This window comes from Gambusia affinis, linkage group LG17, assembly GCF_019740435.1.
Source record: "Gambusia affinis linkage group LG17, SWU_Gaff_1.0, whole genome shotgun sequence".
NCBI classification, from domain to species: Eukaryota; Metazoa; Chordata; class Actinopteri; order Cyprinodontiformes; family Poeciliidae; genus Gambusia; species Gambusia affinis.
In genome coordinates this window covers 17,303,299-17,328,051 of record NC_057884.1, presented here as the reverse complement: position 1 = coordinate 17,328,051, position 24,753 = coordinate 17,303,299, and the positions used below count along the sequence as shown (strand labels likewise).

The window sequence follows — 24,753 nt, the reverse complement described above, 5'->3', positions numbered from 1 at the left end:
GACAAGATCAGAAAAAAGCAACATGACACTGTAGGTCTACAACTCATCCACAGGATAAATCCATGCCTATAAAAATGGAAGTCTGATTTCAAGCAAAACAAGCTCAAGCAAGCTAACAACTCCAATTCCATCAACAACCGTTAACATCTAACTCACTTTCTGTTGAATCTCCAAAGATTATGCTTTTCCCATAATAGCTGCTAAAGCCCTCGCCAAACAACCCAAATCCTTTTTTTATTTTTGTGCGGGATTAGTTTTCAGGACAATGTCAGATTTGCAGCCTTATGACAGACAACGTCTGTGCTAAGGCATATAACTGATACAAAAAGAAGTCACACACATTTACATGGGCTTCCTAGTCCTGCAGCTTTTAAATGTGTAAAATGACAAAAGGAAGACATTAATAAAAGCAGTTCTTCCTAAGTACAATCACACTTTTAGAAGTGAGAAAATGCTGTGCTGTGGCGCGACTGTCGATAAGAGTTCAAATAAAAGCCTTCTAATAAAACTTCTAAAACTGTTTCAAAATGTAAAATTACTTATCTCTACTGCAAAATAACTAATTTTTCCAACTTTTAAATGCAGAAATATGAAAATGACATCTGATTTTTTTCAAGTGTGGGTGCTTCATCACCTAGTAAGAGAGAACCTCAAATCTTTTATGTGCTAAATAAAGCATAAAGCTTCTGAAAACTAGTGGCAAACATATTCACAGGCACCATCACTAGCTAAGCCAGTAGCTAAGGCAATTATAATAATTAGAAATCAAAATTTTTAATGGAGTTTTTTGTTATATCAGTGCCAGGTTTTACATTAGTTGCTTGGTTTGAAATTAGTGATACCAAGGGACTTGATTGAACACCCTATTCTTCAAATCCGATAAATTAACGCTTCCAATATAGCAGGGTGTCCCTTCTCCATTTGGCTTCAAACCAGATTATAAAAGACTGATGATGGACATAATTTACTGGCTTTACTTCCATCCATTTTCTTTACACCCTTGTCCCTTAGAGGGGTCAGGAAGTGCTGGTGCCCCTCTCCAGTTAATATTCCGGGCGAGAGGCGGGGTTCACCCTGGACAGAACACACAACCGTGCAAACACACACACTCAGACCTAGGGAGAATTTAGAGAGACCAATTAACCTGACAGTCATGTTTTTGGACTGTGGGAGGAAGCTGGAGAACCCAAGCATGCACAGGGAGAACGTGCAAACTCCGTGCAGAAAGACCCCGGGTCGGGAATCGAACCCAGGATCTTCTTGCTGCAAGGCAACAGTGCTACCAACTGCGCCACTGTGCAGCCCAGCTTTACTTCCACTTGAATGCAAAGACAAATTATGTAGACAATCAACTTCAAGTCAAATAATTCTTGTAGACAACATCAAAACAAAAAAACAACTGTTGGATGGCCTATAAAGTCACATATGTGTTATTAAATGGAGGTAAAACTGGTAAGTCAACCACAGAACTTTAAACATTAGAAAATAAATCTTAACAGATACAAGGTTGCCATGTGTGTATTTCTAATTATTAGTAATGCCATGTGTGTATTTCTCATTATTAGTAATGCGAGCTAAAGTTAAATCTTTGTGTTCAGGGTCCACCCTTTAAAACCACAGATCTAGTTATCGCTGCATTATGCTATAATCAAGTTTGTAAACATAAAGAGAGCTGTTCAAAATGGGTAGCTGTAAAGCTAAGAGTGCCTATGTGTTTTATTAAGATTAATTTATGTAGTAATCAAACCTAAAAAGACTGATTTACAATAATAGTTTTCAGTCAGAGGCTTTTTCAGAGTCGATGTAATACTGACTGCCTAGGACTACTCTTTGAAGGACTTTGGGTAAAAGGATTAGGACAAAAAATTATGTATTTTGTTAAGGGTAATGAAATTATGAACTGATTAGTTTTAACCTTATAAAGCTGAAAATGAAGAAGGATTTAATTTATCAGCATGAGTCCTAATCAACAAAAAAAAACAGAAGAAAATGAAAGCTATTAAAGTTTTCTAAGAACTTCAGATGACATTATAAATTCAGCAACTAAGATACACAGATCTGCAACTTATGGTTCATTGTGTTTTTGGCTCAGATTTCTTGAACAAGGGTTTTAAATAAACCCAGAAATGATTTGAAATATATTATTCAGTGACCTTAATTGAAATCTTCCAAAAATGAACAGCTCAGAGAAATGCCAAAATTGAAATTTGGTATCAGCTGGAAGATTTCCAATCATTGAATCTGTAGAAACAACTTTTCTTCTTTTAAAAATTAACAACTTGACAAAAGGACAGCCTGCGCATTGCGCAATCTTGTTCATAGCGGATTCTAAACTTAATCTGCTTTAAAAGGAGATTGTACATTCTTTGTTTTGTTTGGCGATAAGACTGAAATATCTAAACTCAACAAAAGTACACAACTATGAGGTGAGAAAAGCAGTTTTAAAACATGACTGTTTGAAGAAAAACACATTCATTATCATCACGAATATTTGTATTCAATACAGCATACCATTGCTCCCTTATTGCAGTGACGGACCCCCCTGTTACTGCAGTCAAGGACGTTCAGATCCAGCACAGGAATGACAAGTAGAAAGTGTATTGTAGATTTTTTTTTTTCCCCAGAGGGGTGAAAACGATGAATGCTGAACCTTGAAGTCCTGAAGGTGCCAGAATTTTATTTTATAATGTGACCTTAAAATGTTTGCTTTTAGCAGGTTCTAACCTTCTGACAGACTGAACTGTATGGAGGTTTTAGCACTTGATATTCTCCAAAATGATGACATTCAATTGTTCACATAATGCACATGGGTATGCAGTGGCATTTCCACATTATTTTAACTTACAACCCACAACTTAATGCTATGCATGATTTATTTAAATCCTGGCTTTGCACTCTCCTGTACAAGATTAATTTTGTAAGATTCAGATTTTAAAAACCCCCTCTTTTCTTTCTTTTGATGCCACTGTGAGGGAAATGTAAAACCAAAACATTACAAACATAAGGGATGGTTGGTTTATCTGTATTGAAATCAAGAATAGTAAAAACTATACATTTTTTGTTTATGCCTCCTGCAGCGGCTTTGGGCTTTTTGCAGTACATCTGGCTCTCTGCAGCCTTAAACCCAATAGTGCTAATCTTAGAAGTTTGTTCTTTTTCCTACTGATTGCACCTAGCCTCAAAAGAGTTTGCAACAAAAGTGAGCCAGTGGCGAAAAAGACTGTCATCCAGCCAACTGGTGGCATATTTTCACTTACCCATGATGGACGCAAAAAAAGCTAGCTAGCACAGAAGCCAATGAATATGTTTACGCACGACTCAAACTTTGCTTGACAGAAACATCCAGCAAGATTTTAAAAAAACAAATAAATTTTCGACATTATATAATGTTGCCATGACAAAATTTAAGACTTCCTTTTTTAAAATAAGAAATATGTTAAGACGTTTTTGAGAATGCACAAACATCCTGGATTGAGATGGATTCTAATGGATGTTCGGTTGGTTTTTAGTGATTTTTACAACAAAAGCAGTTTAAAACAAAAACACTGACAGACATGTTTGTTGCTCATCTGTTTATTTTACCCAAGACTCATTCTGCTAACCCAAAACTGCGAGGATGGAGACAAGAAAAGAATGGATCAATCAATATTGTCAAATTTGTTTCCTGCCAGCTTCAGTTTATGGTTGACTGACAGGCATCTAGATGTGATGTCAGATATGTCCAAACAAAGGCCAGGGCTGGCGTGGAGTGAAGGAACCAAACACCTCTGTAATGCTTTTGAGGCAGCCTCTGAAATACTAATGTGAAATTCCAGTGAGACACAAAAATCAATGGCCTCTTCTCCCCAGGATGAGTATAAACACTGATGCAGTAATTGCAATTTATAGGATATTTGGTGCTTTATTGTAGATGGGAAATGAACGCATCCAGCCCGTGGGTGGTTCATTACAGTTTCTAAAACAAATCTGTGACGCCACAAAACTCAAGGTTGTGTCCTGATACGCACACACACACCTCAACAGACACAACCACAAACATACACTTTATGTTAATGCCAATGCAGATTTTAATATCAAGTATTATTCATGGCATTAACTAAAGAAATGATGGGATGTATTCACATCACAGTTTTTATTGTGCTGAAATAAACAAAGCAGCACCGTTTTTTTCTCGTTTTGTTGCCTTTGCATATGGTCTACTTTTGTCTTAGAAGGCAAAAAGACAGTAAGCTTCGACATTTACATTCACCGTACAGTGAGACAGTAAACGGCTACCATTCACACAACCATTTGTAATGTTCAGGCGTTGGCATCTGTTTTTGTGGGCTTACCTATGCAGACATCAATCTTTCCCTTAATAGCTGCTTCGTGTAGCGGCGTATAGTTCCAGTTGTCTCGAGCGTTGGGGTCAGCGCCTTGACACAGAAGCAAGGACACCACCTAAAACAGGATTTAGAGTTAGATCAATACCATATTGAAGAACCATATTTTGGTTTTACAAATTTACAGAATTAGGTATCCCGAAGTATTAGCAAGGCTCCAAGCAGGGCTGCACAAAGTACAGAAAATATATTGTTTTCACAGCATGACTGTATGCAATGCTAACAAAAAACATGCTTTAACTGTGATACATTTAAGCCAATTACAAAAGTAGAATGCATTCAGAAACACAGATTGATTCTTGTTGTTTTAATCAGAATGCAATTGTAGAGTCATTACAAAACTACAACTTAGCTGTTCCTTCTCAAAAATATCAAATGTATTCAAATGCTACTTTTTTCAATAGAACCACGTAGGGAACCAATATGAAAATTTGGGCCGATATTAATACCTTTGTTGTGGTCGATAACCAATATTACCGATAACGCATGTGTTATACGTAATATATATTTTCCATCCCTGTTCACCATGTCTTTAAAACATCAAAAACTACAGACATGAGTTTGATCATTGCAATTAAGAGGCAGAAGGGCAAAAAAACATTGGTAAAATAGTTAAAGGTTCGCACCTCAGAGTGACCAAAAGAGCAAGCATTGTGGAGCGGGATGAGCCCCCCGTCGTCTCGGGCGTGCACGTTTGCGCCTGTTTGAAGCAGGTGATCCACCACATCTTTCCGTCCAAAACCTAAGATAAAAAATAAAAGTGGGCAGGGTGCTGATTAGAAAGAAAAAAATGGCTAGCAGCATGCTATTATTGAGGGAATTCAGTTGCAATTGTTAAATAGTCTCACACTTTTTGCTGTGACGCTGGTCTATTTGCATACATTCAAATCAGCCAGTTGTGTCATCCATGCTGATGACCATATCAAATATACACAGTTTGATCTGGGTGTTGACTCAAAGGTAATACTTAGAGATGTGTTATGTCACTTTTATGACACTGTTGAGGCTGAATTACTAAGAAGTCAAGTACAAAATCACATAATGATTCACTGGAGAAACAGGTTAAGATAAACGCTGGCTGATAAAGCTAACATTTGACCAATATTTAAAAATAGGATCAGCTACGTATCGTTTCTGTGCTGGACTCAAAGCTCGCCTTCAGTCGGCTGTATCTTAGCAGACAATGCGTTCAGGCTGGAAGCTCTAATAGTTTCATTTAGACAGGGAAATCAATCTTTTTTTGAAGGGTGTGTGAGGAAAGACGATTGGATGTGAATCCCCTATAACGTTTCCACCTCCAAATCTATGGAGCCAAAAAGCAGAAAAAAGCAGCTGCTTCAGGGAGTTCATTTCACCCCACCAGTACACATATGTAGCATTTTATCCTATATATGGTTACTGCATAATATTCTCACAGCATGACAACCTTGAGTAAAAATAGAAAAGAATGTTTAATTACGACAGAAGACCAACAGTTAATCCAAACTGTGCTAAAATACTCTAAATGAATTCATTATTAGAGTAAATCATGTTACTAAAATTGTGTTATTTTGAATATTTCTCACTATTTTAGTTATAATGTCTGGACTGAATAAAAAGTATACAATGAAAACCTAAAATCAGAACTTTAATAGTCGTTTGGAAAAAAACAACCATTGTTTATTGGTCCAATTAATTGGGGAGCAATACATGGGGTAATGGCCCTACTTTGGTATCTGACTCAATATTGCTATTTGGTGCTAAAATAAAGGGCTATTTCACAGTTTTACACTCAATTTTATTGTTTATTTAATTTTTGAGGGGCAATCAGGAGTTCTTGTCACTGTAGGGAAATTAACATGCATTCATCTGCTTGATGTTTGATGGAACAATGTGGATTCTCTATTCAGCTTGTTCAGATTTAATTCTAAATAAATTAAATGAAAATTAAATGTCATTGGATGTCATTATGTTCTTTTAAAAATGACGGGTAAAATAAATTATGACTTTTTTTTATTCCATCAGTCAAAATGACGAACAACAGAACTGACCATCCTGATCTCTAAATATCGGCATTGGTCATGGAAACCGATGTTAGTCAAAAGTTAAATATTGACCAAATTTCGACAAATCTGAAAGTGACGTGAAGTAAAATGAAAAATCTGTACTTTCTTTATTTCTGTTGTTTTTCACTCCGAAAGTTGCCTCTTATGGAAGAAAACTTGTTGCACGTGCACACAGCGATTAAATGCACTGGGTGCTCACACTTTTTCTGTTCTTGTAGCTCTCTGGCTCAAAAAAATAATCTTTTCATAGCAAAACAAAATTGATCTTTCGTGATGTTTTTATATAGTTACCTGCAGCGAAATGCAGGGGTGTCGATTTGCGTCCAGACATGTCTTTGGCGTTCACATTCACCGCATCTACGAGTTTCTTGACTCTGGAAACATCCCCGTTTCGACAGGCTTCAAATAGCTCTCTAAAAGCGCCGTTTGCATCGCCGCTAATAGTGCTGTTGCTGCTGCGTGGGTTAGCACCGCCAGAGTCCGGTGTAGAGCCAGGGCTAGTCTCGCTTCCCTCGGTGGTGGTCGGGGAGCTAGTAGTGCTGCTGCTGCTGTTGCTGTTGCTGTTGCTGCTGCTGCTGCTGGGTGTGAGGGCCAGAGCCGGGGAAGTGGTGTTGGGAGAGGTCGGCGCTACCTCACCATCAGCCACGTTTTCCATTTCTGCTCCAACGGAAAGCGGGGAAGCATCTTCGGCGGGTGCAGACGGGGAGTCCGGCGGGCTGACGGATATATATGCACTGCGAGGAGGTGAGGACAGCAGGGCGCTCAGCTGCTGCTGCTGCTGCTGCTGCTGCTGCTGCCGCTGCTGGGAGGAGCGACGAGGCGTCGCCATTTTCACAACACAACAGTCCCCAGCAGCAACAAAAACACTGCTGACAATTTCCTGCCAGGAAAACCAAACTTCCGCTCGGGATTACCAGGATAACAGCTGCTTGGCAAAAACTCAATAAATGAGACATAAGTCATCTTTCGTGGATGTTCACGAAACAAAAATTAAAAATTAAAAAAGGAATTTATTAAATACTTTATTAAGTTGTTAGATTTCTAAATAATGTCTCGTTCTGTTATATTCTGTAATTATTTTATGCCGGATTTGTTCTTTATGTCAGTTTTAGTGGTTCATAGCTGCTATGTTGAACAATATTATTGACATATCTGGGAGCATAGATAGTTCAATTTATTTTCTTAAAAATAATTACAGACTGCTCGGTGGCTCAATTAGGTTTTCCCAGGCTTCCTTCCAAAATCCATAAACAAAACTTTTAGGTTAATTGTTCCCTCTAAATTCCAGTTTGGTGTAAATGTGTTCGTGCATGGTTGTTGGATGTGATTCTATGTATTGCCCTATGAATAGCCGTCTGCCCAGGTGTAGAAATCAATATATTTTTTTTTCTTTAACACTTTCAAATTTCTAAAGGTAATTAAATAAACAAACAAAAAATCTTAAGGTCCAAGGCGTCTGCAATATTAACAATAAGGATGTTTAAATGCACTTTTGAAACAGAAACCTTAAGCGTGTATCCAGCAATGTTACAGCTTTTACACTTATGTGCCATCAGATGGCAGCAGAAGTTCTAGAATAAAGCCTTGTTAGGTTTAGCTTTTAGGGCATGCCTTGAAAATGTTAAAGATGACCTCAAACAAATGTGACTCAATGTTAGAATATTATGAAATCCAGCAAACAAAATGTATTGATATATGTTTAGACTAATGTGTCTGTCAGTTACCTCTTTAGCTTTTTATAAGCTCAATAATTGTCCCAGAACTAAGCAAAAATGATTAATACAAATTAATCACGTGTCCAATATCTTTTGTTTAACAACTTTTTAAATTAATCATGAAACATCTAAAATGGCATCATTGGCATCTGAACACTTTGTCAGTCAGCTCGTCAGTCGAAACTGTAAACTTGTAAGTATTTGGCAACAGTTACAGGAAACAACTAGATCAACCTACTTTTGCAAGGCTAACCTTAAAATCAAAACATAGACAAAAAATCTGCTAGGTTGTTCTGTGTACATAAAATGAGAGTACACCCTCTTTTAGTTATTGTGTTTACATATCAGAACCTATGCCATCGCCAATTCCACATTAATATTTTTAAGATAAAGTAAGACAGACTTTTATATTATTGGTGCAAGTAAGTAAACATATAAAAAATTAAAATAATTCATGTGAAAAAATAAAAATGTATTATTGTTTATTTACATAAATATGTATTTATCCCATGGTCAGTTGGCAGGTAGGACTATTTTTAGCAGCAATAACTTGAAGCTGTTTTTGTATGACTTTCTAAGTTTCCCAGATTGTCTCCTTTATAACATTGCTTCAGTTCACTGAAATTTACCAAAATCACATTCTTTACAGATCGCTTGAAAATGGCATTTGAATTAGTTTGAGTTCTGGATTTTGACTGGGTCGTTGCAGCATTTTGATTCTTTTCTATCTATTCTACCGTGTTTGGCAGAACTGTTCTTTTGCTCACTCAGTTTTATCTATGATTCATCTATGGGGTCACACATTTGACTCCAGAATACTTTAATATTCAGAGGATTTCATGGTCATCCTAATGATTCCAATGTGTCATGGTTCTATATCAGCTATATAGCATGAATCTTCTCTTCTCTACCACCACGATTGAGACTTAGCAATGGGGAAATTGCTTGGACCTTCCCTTCTGAGAAAATCAGAATTATTTTCCTTTGGAAAACACTTGTCACTTTTCATTGATGGATTAAGATTGTTTGTAGATGGCATTATAACATATTCCACATTGACGGGAAGCGATGGTTGCTCCTGTAAGTTTACCGCTAATGTTTCTGTCCTTGGCATCGTCTTAAAGACCTGCATGCATCAGACAAGCAAAACCTGTGTTCTTGCAAAGTTGGTCACACTGAGGACGTCACAAAGGATGAAATTATGAGGAAATCACATAATTCAGTGATGTGGACAGTGTTTGGACTTTTGTGAGTTTCATGTTAGTAATAAAAAAACAACAACTTGGTGACATCAGATTACAGTCACAATGACAATGCAAAGTCAGTCTGGTTGGTTGAGATGCCTGCCATTCCTTTGCCAGCTGCTCTTTATGTGTCACAACTCTCAAAGTTCTGGGAACAAAACTACAACCAACCTCATGCACCGTCAGAAAAATGTGCCCTCAAACTTGGAATTTTGCACTTTTAGTGAAAATATTAGCATGAAGTACCAGTCAATCAATGATTGAGCCCAATCAGTTAAAAAGGCAATTATTTTTCAACTACACAAGATTTAAGTCACAATAAGAAAAAGACAATTTGCATTGGGTTAGAATCTAACTTTCCTCCTAGAAGTTCATCTGTTTTGTTGATAGTTGAGAGCTGTATGAAATTAACAGATGCTTTTGAAGGAATCTTGATATGTTTGGAATATTGAATGCATATCAATGGCTTTTAGTGAGCCCATTGAAATTCAGAAAGAGTATTTATTTTCATTTTAGAAAAGAGAAAGATGCTTGAGCACAAATGAGCCGACGTTATCTCAAGAGAATCCAGCAGAACAGTATTCCTTCCTTCCATTAATAGTTCTCTTGCAGCCATTTTGACCTTTTCAAACTATAGTCAAAACAAGACTCTGTCTCTGAAGCTTTAGATGAATTTGTGAGAAGTTTTGAAAAGACTGGCAAGATGGAGACCACTGATCACTAATCTTGGGGTGGCAAAGCAAACCTAAAAACCTTAACACATGTCTAAAGCTGTGTAATGCTGCTGTAATAAAATGGGTACACTTTACATACACACAAATATACACAAATGTAAATTAATAAATTAAATGAATAATAAATCTCACTCAATATCTTACTAATTGGATGATGGGTAGGAAATTCACACCAGAATTCCTGAAGAACCAAAGTGATACAAACATACCAAAAACCCAACACAAATCAGTTCATAGACTATTGATCCTGTCTTATAAAACTTTACTAAATACTTAGTCACAAATACTTTTTTGGTTTTGACAGCGTCAATATTTCTCGTGTGTGGAGGAGCTAGACACATGTATTGCTAACGTTTGAGTTTAACATGTCCTTCCACACAAACTGCCATCTAAGCCCAATGTTATCTCTATGATATTGTTCTTTCCAGTTGAATTCAAATCAGGTCATTTACACAGCCATTCACTTTGTCGCCCTGAAACCTGTTGAAAGTTTCTATGACTGTGATATTTATTTTATGGTTTGTAGAAAAATCCACTCTTGTTTTATTTCTAGATTTTTGATAATGATTTCTTCACTCATCCTTTCCTTTTTACTTATGCCATGCTTTGATAATATGAAAAATACTTTAAAGGCCATCAACTAAACCAGTTGGTGTTAATTTAAACTGATAAGCAGTGCTTTCTGAATACTGACAGATCTGAGAGATTTTTCTTTTCTTTTTCTTGCCTTTTTGTCGTCATATACTCAATTATTTACTTTTTTAATGGCTTAGTTTCTGGACTTGTTTTCATCTTGTAGCCTGTGTGGATTAGATGGGTGTTACTTATAGTGTGAATTTCAATCAGTAGGGCAATTTTCATTGCATTTGAGAAAAAATATTGAGGGTTTATCTTCATTCTGACTGACTATTTGAAACGTGTTATATAACTGGTGTGTTCTTTATCAGATACGCAAATTTGAAACAGAAAAAGGCCCGTCGAAACTGGCCCGTCCTTGTTTTTGGTAGGTGAAGATGAAAAAAAGAAAAAGAAAAAAAAAGCCCCGCCCTCCTCCAGCGCGGTGCGCCGCACCTGTCCTGTTTAGAGACTGGAACAAACTGGAAAGTGTCCTCCCACTGCAAAGTTTCAGTCAGACTTGTTTTTAATGCCCCCACTCATAGCTGTCAAAAGTCAGTCGCACCTAGTCTCTGAACACGAGGTTAGGGACTGAAAACAACCATGCAGTCGTTCTCTAGAAGAAGAAGAGATACAGAATGGGTCCGCACGACGATGCGTACCCCGGGGATATTGATCTTCGGAATAGTGATGGCTCCCTGCGGATGGGTTCTGAGTCTCGTCACTACTGTGGCCCCAAATTGGAGAACTCTTCAAGGTTTCACCAATCTTCCACCTAATCGGGTCTATGAGCAAGGGATCTTTGACGTCTGCATCGCCGCCACAGCCAGTGAAAGACAGCAGTGTGGTCAAACGGACACCACTTACTTCTCGAACAACATCATTCAGATTTCTAAGGGTTTGATGTTGGGCTCCCTCATTGTGAATCTGGTGGGGATTGCTTTCGCTATCCCGGGGTTGCGCTGCTGGAAAAACCAACCTCACTGGGCGCTCTGCACCGTGGCCGGCGTTCTTATCTTCTGCGCAGGCGTACTGACCCTCATCCCTGTCTCCTGGTACACTCACATCATCAAAGACATCGCTACAGACACCGCGCGGATAGACATCCGCGTCGGCTACTGTATCGTACTGGGCTTCATCGGTGGAATATTTGAAGTCTTGGGCGGCATCGTTATGGCCCTCGGTTGCTGCCGCTGCTGTGGGGGGAGGAACCGCGGAGAGAGGCCGATTGAAGATGTCATCGGCCCCAGGAGCCAACCGAAAAGGGACCCGAGACGCGTGGAGGTGCCGAGCCTGAGCCGACCCGCGAGTAGCGTCGCCAGCAGCTATCCGGCCTCAAACAGGGACTCCGTCGATGATGACATAGATGTGTCCTTCCCCAGGGCCAAGAGCACCGGGGCCCGCTCAGGAGTCAGCAACCCCTCCTTCACCGGCAGACCCTACGATGCTGATCTATGAGACCCATTTGAGTTAGGGAAATAAGTCAGAGACTTGTTATAAAACGGGGGAAATGACAAAATAGGGAACATAAAATGAAGAGTATTGTAGTTTTTAAATAGGCAACGTATCAAATATAAAAGTTACATTTGAACAAAAAAAGAGTATGTCTAGCATCAATCCCTTATTAATGAAGAAAGCATTTTTGTAAATGCTGCTGTCTATGATCTTCTCAGCTTTTGTACTTCTGTTTTATGTAAATACTGTGTTCTTATGCACTTTATAAAAGGCAGTCTCTGTTGAAAGAAGCTTGGATAATGTGTTGCCATTTGTTCTGAATGTCTATTAAATGTGCACTCTGCTTCCTTACTGAACCCTTGTTTTTACTTAAAAGTGCAAAGAATTGGAGATGTTTGCTTTAGGTGGAAATTTGTGTTTGCTGTACATGTCTATTGGTTTAGGTAAAAGCTGGGTGGAGCATTTGCTGTTGGAGCAAAATATGATGAAAAATATTTGCAATGATGATAAAATTAGAAATAAATGGCTAAGGACAATGTTTTCGCCTCCCTCAGCACAAAGAAACAAAGCAATGGCTTTCTTTCCAAGTTGCATTTTACATTTCTCTTTTTCTCACTTGCACATGTTGACTGGCTTCTCCTGCCAAAGTATACAGACAATGTAGTCTGACCTGTCTGAGAGGCTCGGCTCTTTATGCAACTTGTACAACAGCATTATTTTCTTTGTTCAAGCCAAAAAGGAAGGTGAGGTTCCTGGTGTGTCTTTTGTCACTAAATGGTCCTGCAAGAAAATGCAGTGCAGTTCTTGTAGAACCTGTTATTTAAGGCACAGTCTCAGTCAAGCTTAAATGAAAGCATTTTTTAAAAATACAAACACTCTATTCAAATTTACAACTTCATAACAATGCATTAAAAAAACTATTGCTTCAAAACTCAGTATATTCAAAATTGTATATTTGTATAAAATTTTATACTTAGAGTTTATGGATTTGAAATGTTATTTTAAAAGAGAAACAAAATATGAAGTATATTCCCCCATACAAGTAGGAGTCAGGTTTTGATTAGCATTGCAGTTTTGGAGGAGTCAAAGAAAAAAAGCATGCTTCAGCCCTGATCAGTGACATATTTCCTGAATTTTTTAAATCTATATGAATCAGATGTTTATTCTCTGAGACCTCCTGATAGTCAAATTACTCCATGATGTAAACACTGAATTAACAATATTAACTGTTAATTCAGTGTTTGGAGATGGTGGAATACTATGAAAAATGTATAACCACAACTTGAATTTAATCAAAATTAATACTTTAGCAGTTGCATACACAATGACATTAAAAAAGTGTATTTCATGGTAGTCAGTAGAATATTTTTAGCAAGAAAGGTCTTGAGGGAGAATCTGGTACAACACAAGAAATGCTAATGCAACAAAACAATTTTAATTATAATTTTTGTGCTGGCAAAGTGTTAAATGTAGTAATAAACCTACACAATGAAACAGGGTGATGACTCTCTGCTTTACAGATGTAAATTGTTATGCATACATTGAATACCCAAGAGAGTGCTAGTTTATGACAAGTGAAGGCGTGTGTGAGGTGTGGTAAGCATATTTTCTCACACCCTTCCAACACCTGAACAAAGTTAAAACCCAGATATTTAAGAAATGAAGTTTTCTCTCAATGCTTGAATATAGTTCTCTTAGTGCTAATGACAGTTTTTAATCCAAGTCCAGACTATCCAAAACAAAGCAAATGAGAAACGAAAGCACAAATCTAAATGCAAGAAACCTAACCACCCAAGCATAATAAACATCAACACAGGACTAATGGGGTCATTGAACATTTTAAGTAGTTTCTCAGTAACTTGGAGGCAGAAAAATCTGACTGTAAACATTTCGTCTAATCTGATGTGTGTGTGGTCTGACTGCTGTGATGTGAGGTTTTAATCTATTTTTTTGTCTTTTTCTTTCATATACAAAAACAAGGTTTTTAATCTCTAATTGTATTCATTCAGTTTCAACTTTATTCTATCCATCTGTCTTTTGAGCCATTCAATATCAATCCATCCTTAAATTTGACCCCTGAAATCCATCTGTTCATTGCTCATCAATCCATCATTCCATGATTTCATTCATCCTTTGTTTGATCCAACATTACATCAGTGTAATGTCAGTGTCTACCATTCACTGACAATCATTCACTCCATCCTCCATTTTGTATGTTTATTATTATTCTATCCATCTATTCATCCATATTTTTAATGAAGTCATAATTCTTGGTTGCAGGAAATGTCCTCCCAATTAATATTGTTTTGAGTGCTGGGTTGGTTGTAATGAGAGTTTAGCAAAAAATATAACCACCTGTGGCAATTATTCAGTATTTATTTTCTAGTTCTTTAACCATCAGCCATCTGGAGACACTTGGTGATTCTTCTTCCACATAAAATCAGATCATGTCTTCTGTGTGTCAGGATTGTAAGATTATCAATATTATTCAACTGATAAATCTTTCCTTCTGTAGTTTATTGGAGATGCTCTTTGGTTTTCATAGAGAAACAAGTTGATTCACTTAACAAAATAACTAACACAACATAAAATTAGTATAAAAGAATGTATTGCAGGAGGTAACTAGAAGTTACATTTTGGCTTGTCAAGATCAACCAATGGCATTAATATATTCAGTAAAAAGTTTGAAAGCAAAGCACTTATGAAACACTTTTATCATCATCCCTCTATTTGACCAATGGCAAGTTTTTCACACGACCTAAAATACCTTTCTATTGAAAGTTTGTCTGCTGCAAGGTTTCTACACTTGGATTCTAGCCAAGATCAACTTTGTGTCTTCACAAAAATATATTCCCCAACAGCAAGTTACGTAATGAAAGTGCTATAGTACTGTTAAATTTCCTATTAAGTAGGCAGAAGAGTCAATATTAACATAAAGTTTCAAGTTTCATGTCGCTGCGCACCAGAATCGTGAGGTTTGCCCATTACTTTAAAAACACGTGTTGACATGGCATGAGTTTGATCTTGTCTCAGACACTTTCTCAGGTAACCAAGGTTACCTGACCACGAGCAACGTTGGTTGCTCGTGGTCTTGTATGACTACTGGAGTTTATGTATTGGAGTTTATGTGAGCTCATCAATCAAATACAGAAAGACCTTAAAATGCAGCTTGTACCTACACCATCTAACTATCCTAGTCAATGACTAGTAATTTACAGGATTACTTCTAAATGAAATAACACCCTGCTATATTATCTGATCCCCTATATTTGTAGTAGTTTATGTAATATACAAGAAAGTCTAACTTTCTGACCATTTTAAATCTCACAATATTTTTTCTTTAGTTAAGAAGAACACTATTTTACACATTTTACACAAAGTCTAAAGAATTTAAAGGTACTTAAAAGTAAACTGTAGAGTATTCATAAACATATTTAGGCAGAAGATTTATTTCATTTTTCTGAAAGACATGTCAATAATAATGGCATAATTTTGAACAAAATTAGAAAGCAAAATATGATTACCATAACTGCATGTATATTTATGAGCAGCACATATAGCCCAAAGTAAAAACCTTAAAATTCACTTATATTAAGGAAAGGCAGTCAAACAGTCAAAAAAATCAAAAAAGAACACTTAAAACACTGAAAAACATGTGTGTTTTGTTAGCTTGTCTCTTTTCAGCAGAGACCTTAGACCTGTTATCCTGTCAGTCAACTGGTCTGTCTGCAAGAGAAGACTTGGCTGATTCCTAGAGAGAGCAGTGAAGCAGACATATGCAACATGTCTTCACTGTTGTCGAACAAGGTGAAAATTTGATGGACATTCATTTTTTTGTGAAAAAAATGTTCACCCACTTAACCTTTATAGTAGGTTACACATACATACACACACGTATATATACATACACACATAACTTAATATTTCCAATCACAAGCTTATGTAGAGTATCAGTGCCTATAAATATTTCTGTAGATTAAAACAAACTTCTTAATTAATTTTTTAATCTTATTGGTAATTTTGAACAAACTAGATGGGAAAACAAGCAAGATCAATTCCCCAAAATATAGAAGTCATTTTTGAGGAACATGAAGGCTACGAATAAATGCTTTAATCGCAAAATCCCTGCTCGCCTCTAGGGGGAGACTACAAAACGTTATTTTAGACACGATAGGAAATCCATTTTCTATAAAACACAATGAGGCATTTTTGGGTAAATATGCTTTACGAGAATGTTTAAAGAAAAAAAAATAAATTTAACATATGTGAATGAAATATGAATAATGGTCAAAGAAAAGTTAATACTTCACAAGTTAATTCTAAGAAAGTTACATGAAATAGTCCATCCCTAATTTATTAGGTAGAAATTGACAAAACACCTTGAGTTTGCTTTTGTATGCATAAAAATAATTTACTGTTATGATGATGGTCAGTGGTCTAGCTTCCCCTTGACCGTTTTGCAGCAGATATTCCCCAGTTTAGCCCACATCATTCCTTAAGCAGATTGGCACCACCTGCTGGAGGAGTCTGGTAGGTTCTGTGGCTGCTGTACTGTACAACATGTCAAGGTAGGTTGGCAGTTTATCAAAACAGATGAGCAAGAGTATGCAAGGACAGGATTAACACACTAAGCTTTGACAAAGAGCTTATATAGAGGATTTGATAGCAACAGGAAACTTGTTTAGGACTCAAGTGATAAATTTTTTGAAGTGTCCTTGAATGAATGCCACCTTATTTTGTGAGGCATATCTGCCGTATCAAAAACCGCTTCTGTTTTTGAAGCAGAAATTTGAGGTTAACACGGCTGAGCAGGAGGCATCTGAAATCAGATATCTTTCAGCATACACCCAACATGCCTGTTTGTGATGGAAACCCGGTTTCTCATGCTTGTGCTGTACGTTTCCAGGGTTTTGATAAAGATGTATTCTGTTTTTGCTTTGTAGTTTTAGGCAGAGAAACTACTGTAGACACAACATGCAGTTTTAAAATGCTAGCATAATTTAGTTTTGAAAAAAAAAGTTATACCAACTGTATGAACTCTGCAGATAAAGTACATTCCAGCTATTCCCTAAAACTTAACACTTGAGACTTAAAATATGAAATGATTTGGACATCATATGCATCTAAATGGCCAAATCAAAGTCTAGAAATATAAAAGGATTTTCATCATCAAATTTGTCAGATAATGACAGATTGGATGGTAAATCTTGAAAAATATGAGTTGATTTAATAATTAGTTATGTGTGGGCAAATTCAGAATAGACAGTCTAATTTATTGAATGGTTTTTAGAAGTTAATTTCTAACTGCAGTGACACTGTGCAGCAGAGACTGACTTATAGGTGTGCTGCTTCAAGAAATCTCAAAGTCAGCAATAAAAACAATACAAAAGCTGACAATTTTTTTTTTTAGAAAGAAAGGGTTTTATAAACTTTATTAGAATAAAAAAAGACAAGTGTTTTGTTGTTTTATACACACTGTTTAAGGGTGTATAGAAAAAGCACTTAAAAAGTTTATTCCATTTTCCTTTTTAGATGGATAAAATTAAACTCACCAGAATATCTACTGAGAAATTAAGGATTAATAACCATATTGTGACAAAACAGATGTTCAGCAGCAGTGGTTAGAAATGTGTCTAGTGACTGTAAAGTATTGGAGTTTGTCAAAGTCGGATTATTAAAGCAGAAATCTACAAATGATCTGTTTAACACTCATAGTTCAGTTTTGTACAAGAGAAAGCTATTTTTCAAACATAACTCATTTAGCTAATGTCTTCTATACATACACAAACCTTTGTTTTACAGGTGCTCTAGAGTGTATAAAGTAACTATGCTACTTTAAAATGGGTTTATCTTTGACATTAGAGTTTTATGGGGACATAGAGTGCAGTCATCATGTTACCTATAGTAGACAACCATCTGAAGGACCTTAGTTCTTAGAAATAAAGGTTCTGACCAGACAGTCAAATTAGTGGCTAATAAGAATTGAGTTGGTTCCAAACTGACTCTTTGACTTCTCCAGACATCTCAAACATTTAAGAGGTGTTTAATTGAAGCTAATTTTATATGCAGTTACATGACAGAGTCATGATCTGATCCATGAATTAAGACTTTACATGGATCAGATAGTTATGTAGAAGGAGGACTGTAAAAAATATTGCTCAAATATCTGATAAGTAATAACTACCTCTTAAAAAGAAAAATATTGGCTGGATACTTACGCCAAACAAATGCTCCACAGAACAAAACAAACACAAACAAATGATCTGGTTAACAAAATGACAAAGAAAAATTTCAAGAAACAGAAGGACAGAAAACTATACAGTCTAGCTTTGCATTGGTAGTGTTTGTAATTATTATGGGACATAAAACAATCAGTTGTGTGCATAATCAAGAAATAAAATGGATTAAAAAAATTATGATACTGCATTTGACAATGATCAAATGGACCCACATATTTTTCTAAGTATAAAAAAGTCAGTAAGGTATGGTGTATTTTGTGTCAGGACAAGCAGACCAAACAACATACCAGTACAAAAAACAAAAACAAAACACAGACCAAATGCACTAAAGTGGTGAACTACACAGTACATAAATGATTTCCAACATAAAACTATGCAATTATGAGTACATTATATATGGTTTACAGAGATATCCAAACCTTATGACCTTGAAAAATCCTTGCTAACACCAGTTAAATACAACAAGCTGGTTGTCATGAGATCAATGCCTCCGCCCAAAGCTCCTGCTTCATCATTCAAAGTGGTTGAACATTTGCATAATTGTGCTGGAAGACTGTGCATGAAAGAAATGTCAAAGGTCAAAGAGTGAGTTTAACTTGACTATAAAGACATCAACAGTGCCATGATTGTAGAAACAAAATCCAACATAACCTCATATTTGTCCTGCAGAAAACATTCGTATAGAGTGTCAGCTGAACAAAGCAAACAGGCTCAGGAGTCAAGGTGCTTCAGTAAATTCAGTGTTTGTGGCTTTAAGAGGTTGGAGCACAAAGTCAGTTGCAGTGAGTAAAAATGCATATCTGCTTTCCGTTTGGAAGGGTCACTCTTAAACATCCAGGAACACGATGGGGTGGAAATTGTCCAAGACATTGTTTACCTGGACAAGAAAGAGAGACATTTGGGTTTCAATTAGGTTAGTTTTAGTTATAGTAATTTAATTAGAACTAGATAGGCTTTTTAATCAGTGTAATTCTATCTTCCTAGTTTATACGTCCCCTTTTCAATGCATTTTACATTAATTTTAGTAATTTGTTAGCTTGAATTGTCCAATATAAACAAGTAGAAATGAGGCTACAGTTATTTTATGTTTATTATATTTTACTTTTAGAAAGATCAACAATTAATTACTTCAGGCTTGTAGCAATGTTATCCAGTAAAGTGATGTTTTTTTTTTTTCATTGGTAGTAATATTGACAGTATGTGTGATGTTAGACTGATACATTTAATTACCCACATTACCCAAGTAAGAAGAAATATGTAGATACTTTCTTAGTTGCAATCAATATCCAAAAATAAGAATCTGCTTAGATCAAACATGCTTACCTTAGACATATTTTGTATTTATCCACATTAAACTGATACGTTGTAGCCTTGTGCTGCCAGTTGTCTTCTGTTGACAAAAAAAAAAAAAAACATAGTGGGACTGAGTTAATTTTCTTTTTTTAATACTGTCATACTTTCCATTAAACACACCAATGGGATGAAAACAAATCAATGAGTTTCTACGAGTGCAAAACTGCAAATGTCCTGAAGGGGCAAACTACAAAAGGCAACTCTACTGGAGAGGCAAACAAATTCTCCCCCAAAAAACTAAAAACACCATACAGGACATACAAACTGATGTATAAATTTTGAATAAAGAATTGATCATGAGAAAACAAATATCTTGAAATAGATATGAAGCTTAATATTCAGACAGCTATACAATCCTGCATTCCCCAATTCTAAAAAAAATAAGAATTCAAAATATTTAATGAATGCTACAAATCAAGCACCAGTGAGTGTTCTCATTTTAGTCAACAAAAGAAATGGATAAATCTTTTAAACAAACTACATTAAACAAAAAACATTTTAAGACATTCTAAACCACAATAATTTATTTTATGTAATAAGTCCAAGTACCTCTTATTCCTCTTTTGCCTCTGCCTCAGCTTAGCGAAGACAAAAGCGAAGATCACCAGCCCGACGATGACCACAATTGTGCTTACGGTCAGTGGTACACTCAAATGCCCATTGACTGTTGTTTCGCAGAATTCCCCGCTGTAGCCCAGATCACATGTACAAACCAAATTAGCATCGCCATCTGGAGGAGACACACAGACTCCGTGGCTGTTGCAGTGGCTTTGTCTGCAGAGGTCCTGCTCCATGGTATTAGAAGAAGTTCAAGGGGAGGACAAAACACACTGCAACTTTGTAAAGCTAAGTGGAAAGCAGAAGGAGGGAAGATTATAAATAAATGGTTAGGACACACCTTAAAAGACAATGACAAGCATTATAAGGGTGACAAAAACAGGAGCTGAAATGTCTTGAGGACGGCTTGGGGCAATGCTCCTTTTTAATACATAAGAAATCCTTACATTTCTGCAAAAAATAAAAAACGCTAGAGCACATTTTCTCTTAAATGTCACTACATTTTGTCGTGCAAAAGCTAAACTTTTTACCAAAGAATTTGTTTAAAAAAAAAGAAGAGCAAAACTAGTCAGAAAACAGGTTTGACAAGAGTGGTCAGAATGGACAGTGTGGAACCCGACTCTTTTTTTCACACTTTGTCTTACAAAATGGCTCAAACCTTTTTAAAAGGCAAATTTCATAATTAGGTCACCGGATATCATTTGTAACAACTAACCTTTTAATCAGCAAAATTTACCATCTCCACTTTGTTTTAGGGCCAGCTTAAATATGCTTCTAAACTTTTTGCTTATCACTGACAGTACAAACATTTTCATGTTGCTACAGTTTCACAGAGTTTATGATCTGTAACCTTTTACCCTAGAGTCTTATTCAGAAAGGCAACTGCAGGGAAATATCAGAAGGCGTTGCCTTCCACAGAAAAGGACATTGTTTGGTGATTTAGTGCCCTGCCCTTAAATATTTTAAGGGCAACATCACAAACAAATTATTTACAAAGTTTACCAGCCCATTTAAAGAAAAATACATTTAAAAATGACTTTACGCTTTTGCCATTTCTGCATTGAGCTTAAGGTCCTATTTTAATCGGTAGACTTATCTGACATGCCATTTCAATCTATAACCAGTTTTCTGTCTAAAAGAGCTAAAGTAACTTGAAGTTGCCACCAGACAGAATCCAGATATGCACATCAGTTACTACACAACAATTTGTGTCAATCTTCCACTTATGAAATAGTATTGCTTTGGTTAGTATAGCTTTAGAGTGCTGCACCCCTCTTCTGATGAAGAAGTTTTAAAATAAAAATATATAAAAAAACACACACACACACACACACACACAAAAAGAAACTCACAGAAGCAAGTAAGAAAACTCTGGGATCTTTCAACACGTGTGCTGGAGGTTTTGTTGCTGCCGCTGGCTCGTCCAGTTGCTAAAGATTCTTTCAACTTCCGTTGCAGTCTGATCACCTGGGAAAAAAATGGGCGGAGAACAGAGGACGAAAACTGAGTCCTGTGAACAAATGCCTGTTTTTTTTCCTCCCACAAAGAAAGAAAGAAAATCCCCTCCTCCCTTTCCTCACATGAACCACATCACACAAACATCCTTTGTCAGGGATTTCATAATTTGACATGTCACAAGGTTAAATCCACCTCGTTGCATGTTTCGGTTTGCTAGTGACTCATCCTGATTTCCAAAGCTTTTTGGATTTTTGCATCGTTTTCCACAAAAAAAAAAAAAATAAATAAAGAATTTTGGAAATAACTGTCACGAGAACATTGGAGTGAAAGTGGAAAGAATTTAAATAAGCACAAGGAAGAAGAGAAGAGGTCCGTACTTACTGAAAATATTATATCCTGATCAGAGCGGTAACAGTAGGTGAGTGAGGAAGCTTTGGCGTGGGAGGAGCAGACAAGTCAGAGCAGGACTCACCTTACAAGACATGACAGAATCAACATGTCTATGTGCACACACTCACACAAGTGTTGTGTAAGCCCAGGGAACCCTTATGCAGACCAGACTGAGAGGCAAAAGCAAATTAAGCTTCTGTGAACTATACAGATGGCAGTGCAGCACTTCTGAACTGCATTTATATATCCATGTCATACCATAACTAAGTAACACATGTGCTACACTGGTACTGTAATTGCTCACTGCTGAATCCAAACACAAATTAGCGAGCACAAATCACAGTCATTAGAATGTGGTCATTGCAACAAGGCTGCAAACTGATCTACCTTTTTCCTTATTACTACATAGTTTTATTTGCGAAGATAATCTCAAGGATGAAAACTGGTTTATGTGCATCTGATTTCAACTCTGGTATCTACTGTTGTTACATACCCCCCTCTTTTCTTTTAGTCAAGTAATCTTAGACAAGGATTATCAGCACTTCTGATGACAACAGAAAAAAGGGAAAGGAATGGTTAAAGGGAACTAAACTATTTCCCCATGAAGCAATATTCAGTGACAAATAATCTCAGGACAATGGGCACTTTTGTTTGTACAACAAAAATGCAACACATAAATGCAACAGGAAGTTGGTAAAGCTGTTTAAAATTAACACGAGTCAATGGTATGACAGTCATGAACCCGTTTGTGTACTGGTTTTAGTGTTAAACAGTTAAGCAGGGTTGATGAGTTTGTGTTGCTGAATCCATTGCTTCAATGCTAGAGATTAATAATGATCATAAAGTTATTCCACCAATTAGTCATATTCTCAAAGTACTAGAAATGTTTTGAAAAGGTTAAGCAATTGAGTAATAGTTATGTATTAATGAAACAAAGTTGAATTTTCACAGCCCCTATAAAAATAAAACAAAATGAAAGCTTTCTTTGTGTTTGTACAATATCAATTTTATTTCAGTCTCAAAATCAAATTAAGAGGCAGCTTTGGTCTAACAATAATAAAAAATGTTCAAAACGAATGTCGCATAAAGTTTCCATATTAAAGAAAAATACCTAGAAATGTAAAAGGACCAAATGCAAATATATTTTTGGAATAACTTTTAATATGTTTGCATCTTAAAACGGTTTCTTTCTTCCTTGTTGAGTATTTACAGAGGACACAGAGTAAACATTGCTGGAGTCAACACCCATAAAAGCCAACAGAAAAGCCATTCATTCAGTTCTTGAATAAACGGAGAAACACACCCGCAGTGTCTTAAATGGGTTCAACTGGCCATTTATTCTCTCACCAAGTCAGGTGTTGGTCACATTTTTACCGGAAACAGATGATTCTCATTAAAAGGCCCAAGAAGTACCAGCTAACAAGCTGAAAATAGCATTTTTGTAACTAAAACAAATTAGTACGAGTGTCTGTTCATGACTTGATTGGTAATTGACAGACATTTCAATCTTCAAAATAAAGTAGCTATTTGATGAAAAGATGGTTAGTCTGCATGGATGAGGCAAGCTAATCAGCTAGCAATAAGCAAAAGAGTCTGAAAGTAAGCTACGTTTGATAAAATGCTGTTTAGTTACTCAAAGCCAATGCGTCTTTTGTCATGTTACATAAAGCTTTTTCCCCCTCAAAAACACTTTCTGGCAATGTTAACTTGATAAGATATTGCCTCAGACCAGTTCATTTCAAGATCAATGTCTGAGAATGCATCCGTGCACACCTCAGGCTATAGAGCATGTTTTAAGCCGGATTTTTGTTTTCACATGCTCTGGCATGAGGCGGAGTCCAGAGAGGATCATGTATGACTCAATGCATACATGCTCCTGCAGTGTTTGAGGATAGTAGACATGCATCGACTACTGAAGATTAGTAAACTTCAACGAGGAACAATAGGCTCTATTTTACACATGAAGTAGAATACAGATCTAGGTTTCATAACATTTTCTTTCACACAAGTGGAAAAATGCATTAAATAAATATACTTGGATGTCAATAGTTTGGTAAACATGTGGCTGTTTGGAGCACCAGTAATGCTGATTAAACCATGCTGAGCTATAACACTTCAGCAGACCAGATGCTTATTGCCTTCATGCCACGCTGCACAGATGCAATTTATGCAAAAGAAGTTGCAAGCAAGTTTTAAGGGCACATTCAGTGTATGAATACTCTACTAAACATGAGCCCCATCCAAGTTCAAAACCTGATTTTCAGGTTTTTGTTAGCCGTTAGGAATCAAATCACTTTGTAGGAATAGAGTTTTTCAACCTCAGGATCTGATTTCATATGCCATCTGTATGACTGCGCATGATTACATGAGTCCTTGTGTTTCACACATGCTTTGTACCAAAAACAGAAAGCTGAAGTAAAGTCATCCATAAAATATTTGAAACTGGTTTGTCTGACAAAATGGTGTTTATATGAAGGCAGCACAGAAACACGGCTCTTCCTATGAATTTCAATATAATGGGCAACAATTAGAAGCAGGAACCAGATTGTTGGATAATGTTGCCAT

General features: G+C 36.4%; 2 protein-coding genes and 1 long non-coding RNA gene across 3 annotated transcripts in view; 1 reads left to right on the top strand and 2 right to left on the bottom strand.

Moving 5' to 3' along the window:
• LOC122819546 (poly [ADP-ribose] polymerase tankyrase-1-like) overlaps positions 1 to 7,302 on the bottom strand; it is a 75,268-nt gene extending 67,966 nt beyond the window's left edge. The window contains exons 1-3 of the mRNA XM_044096341.1: positions 6,719 to 7,302; positions 5,009 to 5,124; positions 4,332 to 4,440 (exon numbers count right to left, since the gene is read on the bottom strand). Coding sequence (XP_043952276.1) covers positions 4,332 to 4,440; positions 5,009 to 5,124; positions 6,719 to 7,256 — 763 coding nt within the window. The 5' untranslated portion in view covers positions 7,257 to 7,302. The remainder of the gene's footprint in view (positions 1 to 4,331; positions 4,441 to 5,008; positions 5,125 to 6,718) is intronic.
• Positions 7,303 to 11,280: 3,978 nt separating this feature from the next.
• cldn23.1 (claudin 23.1) lies at positions 11,281 to 12,541 on the top strand. The gene has a single exon (XM_044096340.1). It carries the CDS (start codon positions 11,339 to 11,341, stop codon positions 12,191 to 12,193), a length of 855 nt encoding a protein of 284 aa, XP_043952275.1. The 5' UTR covers positions 11,281 to 11,338; the 3' UTR covers positions 12,194 to 12,541.
• Positions 12,542 to 17,592: 5,051 nt separating this feature from the next.
• Positions 17,593 to 22,241, bottom strand: LOC122819544. The gene is made up of 5 exons (XR_006368627.1): positions 22,180 to 22,241; positions 21,693 to 21,807; positions 20,332 to 20,628; positions 19,753 to 19,819; positions 17,593 to 19,306 (listed from the first exon to the last, which is right to left on the bottom strand). It is a non-coding gene; the product is annotated as an uncharacterized LOC122819544 (long non-coding RNA).
• Positions 22,242 to 24,753: the final 2,512 nt, after the last annotated feature.

Bases quoted from the DNA above. Each gene is read 5' to 3' on its own strand.
- cldn23.1 (XM_044096340.1), top strand. From the start codon at position 11,339: ATGCAGTCGTTCTCTAGAAGAAGAAGAGATACAGAATGGGTCCGCACG.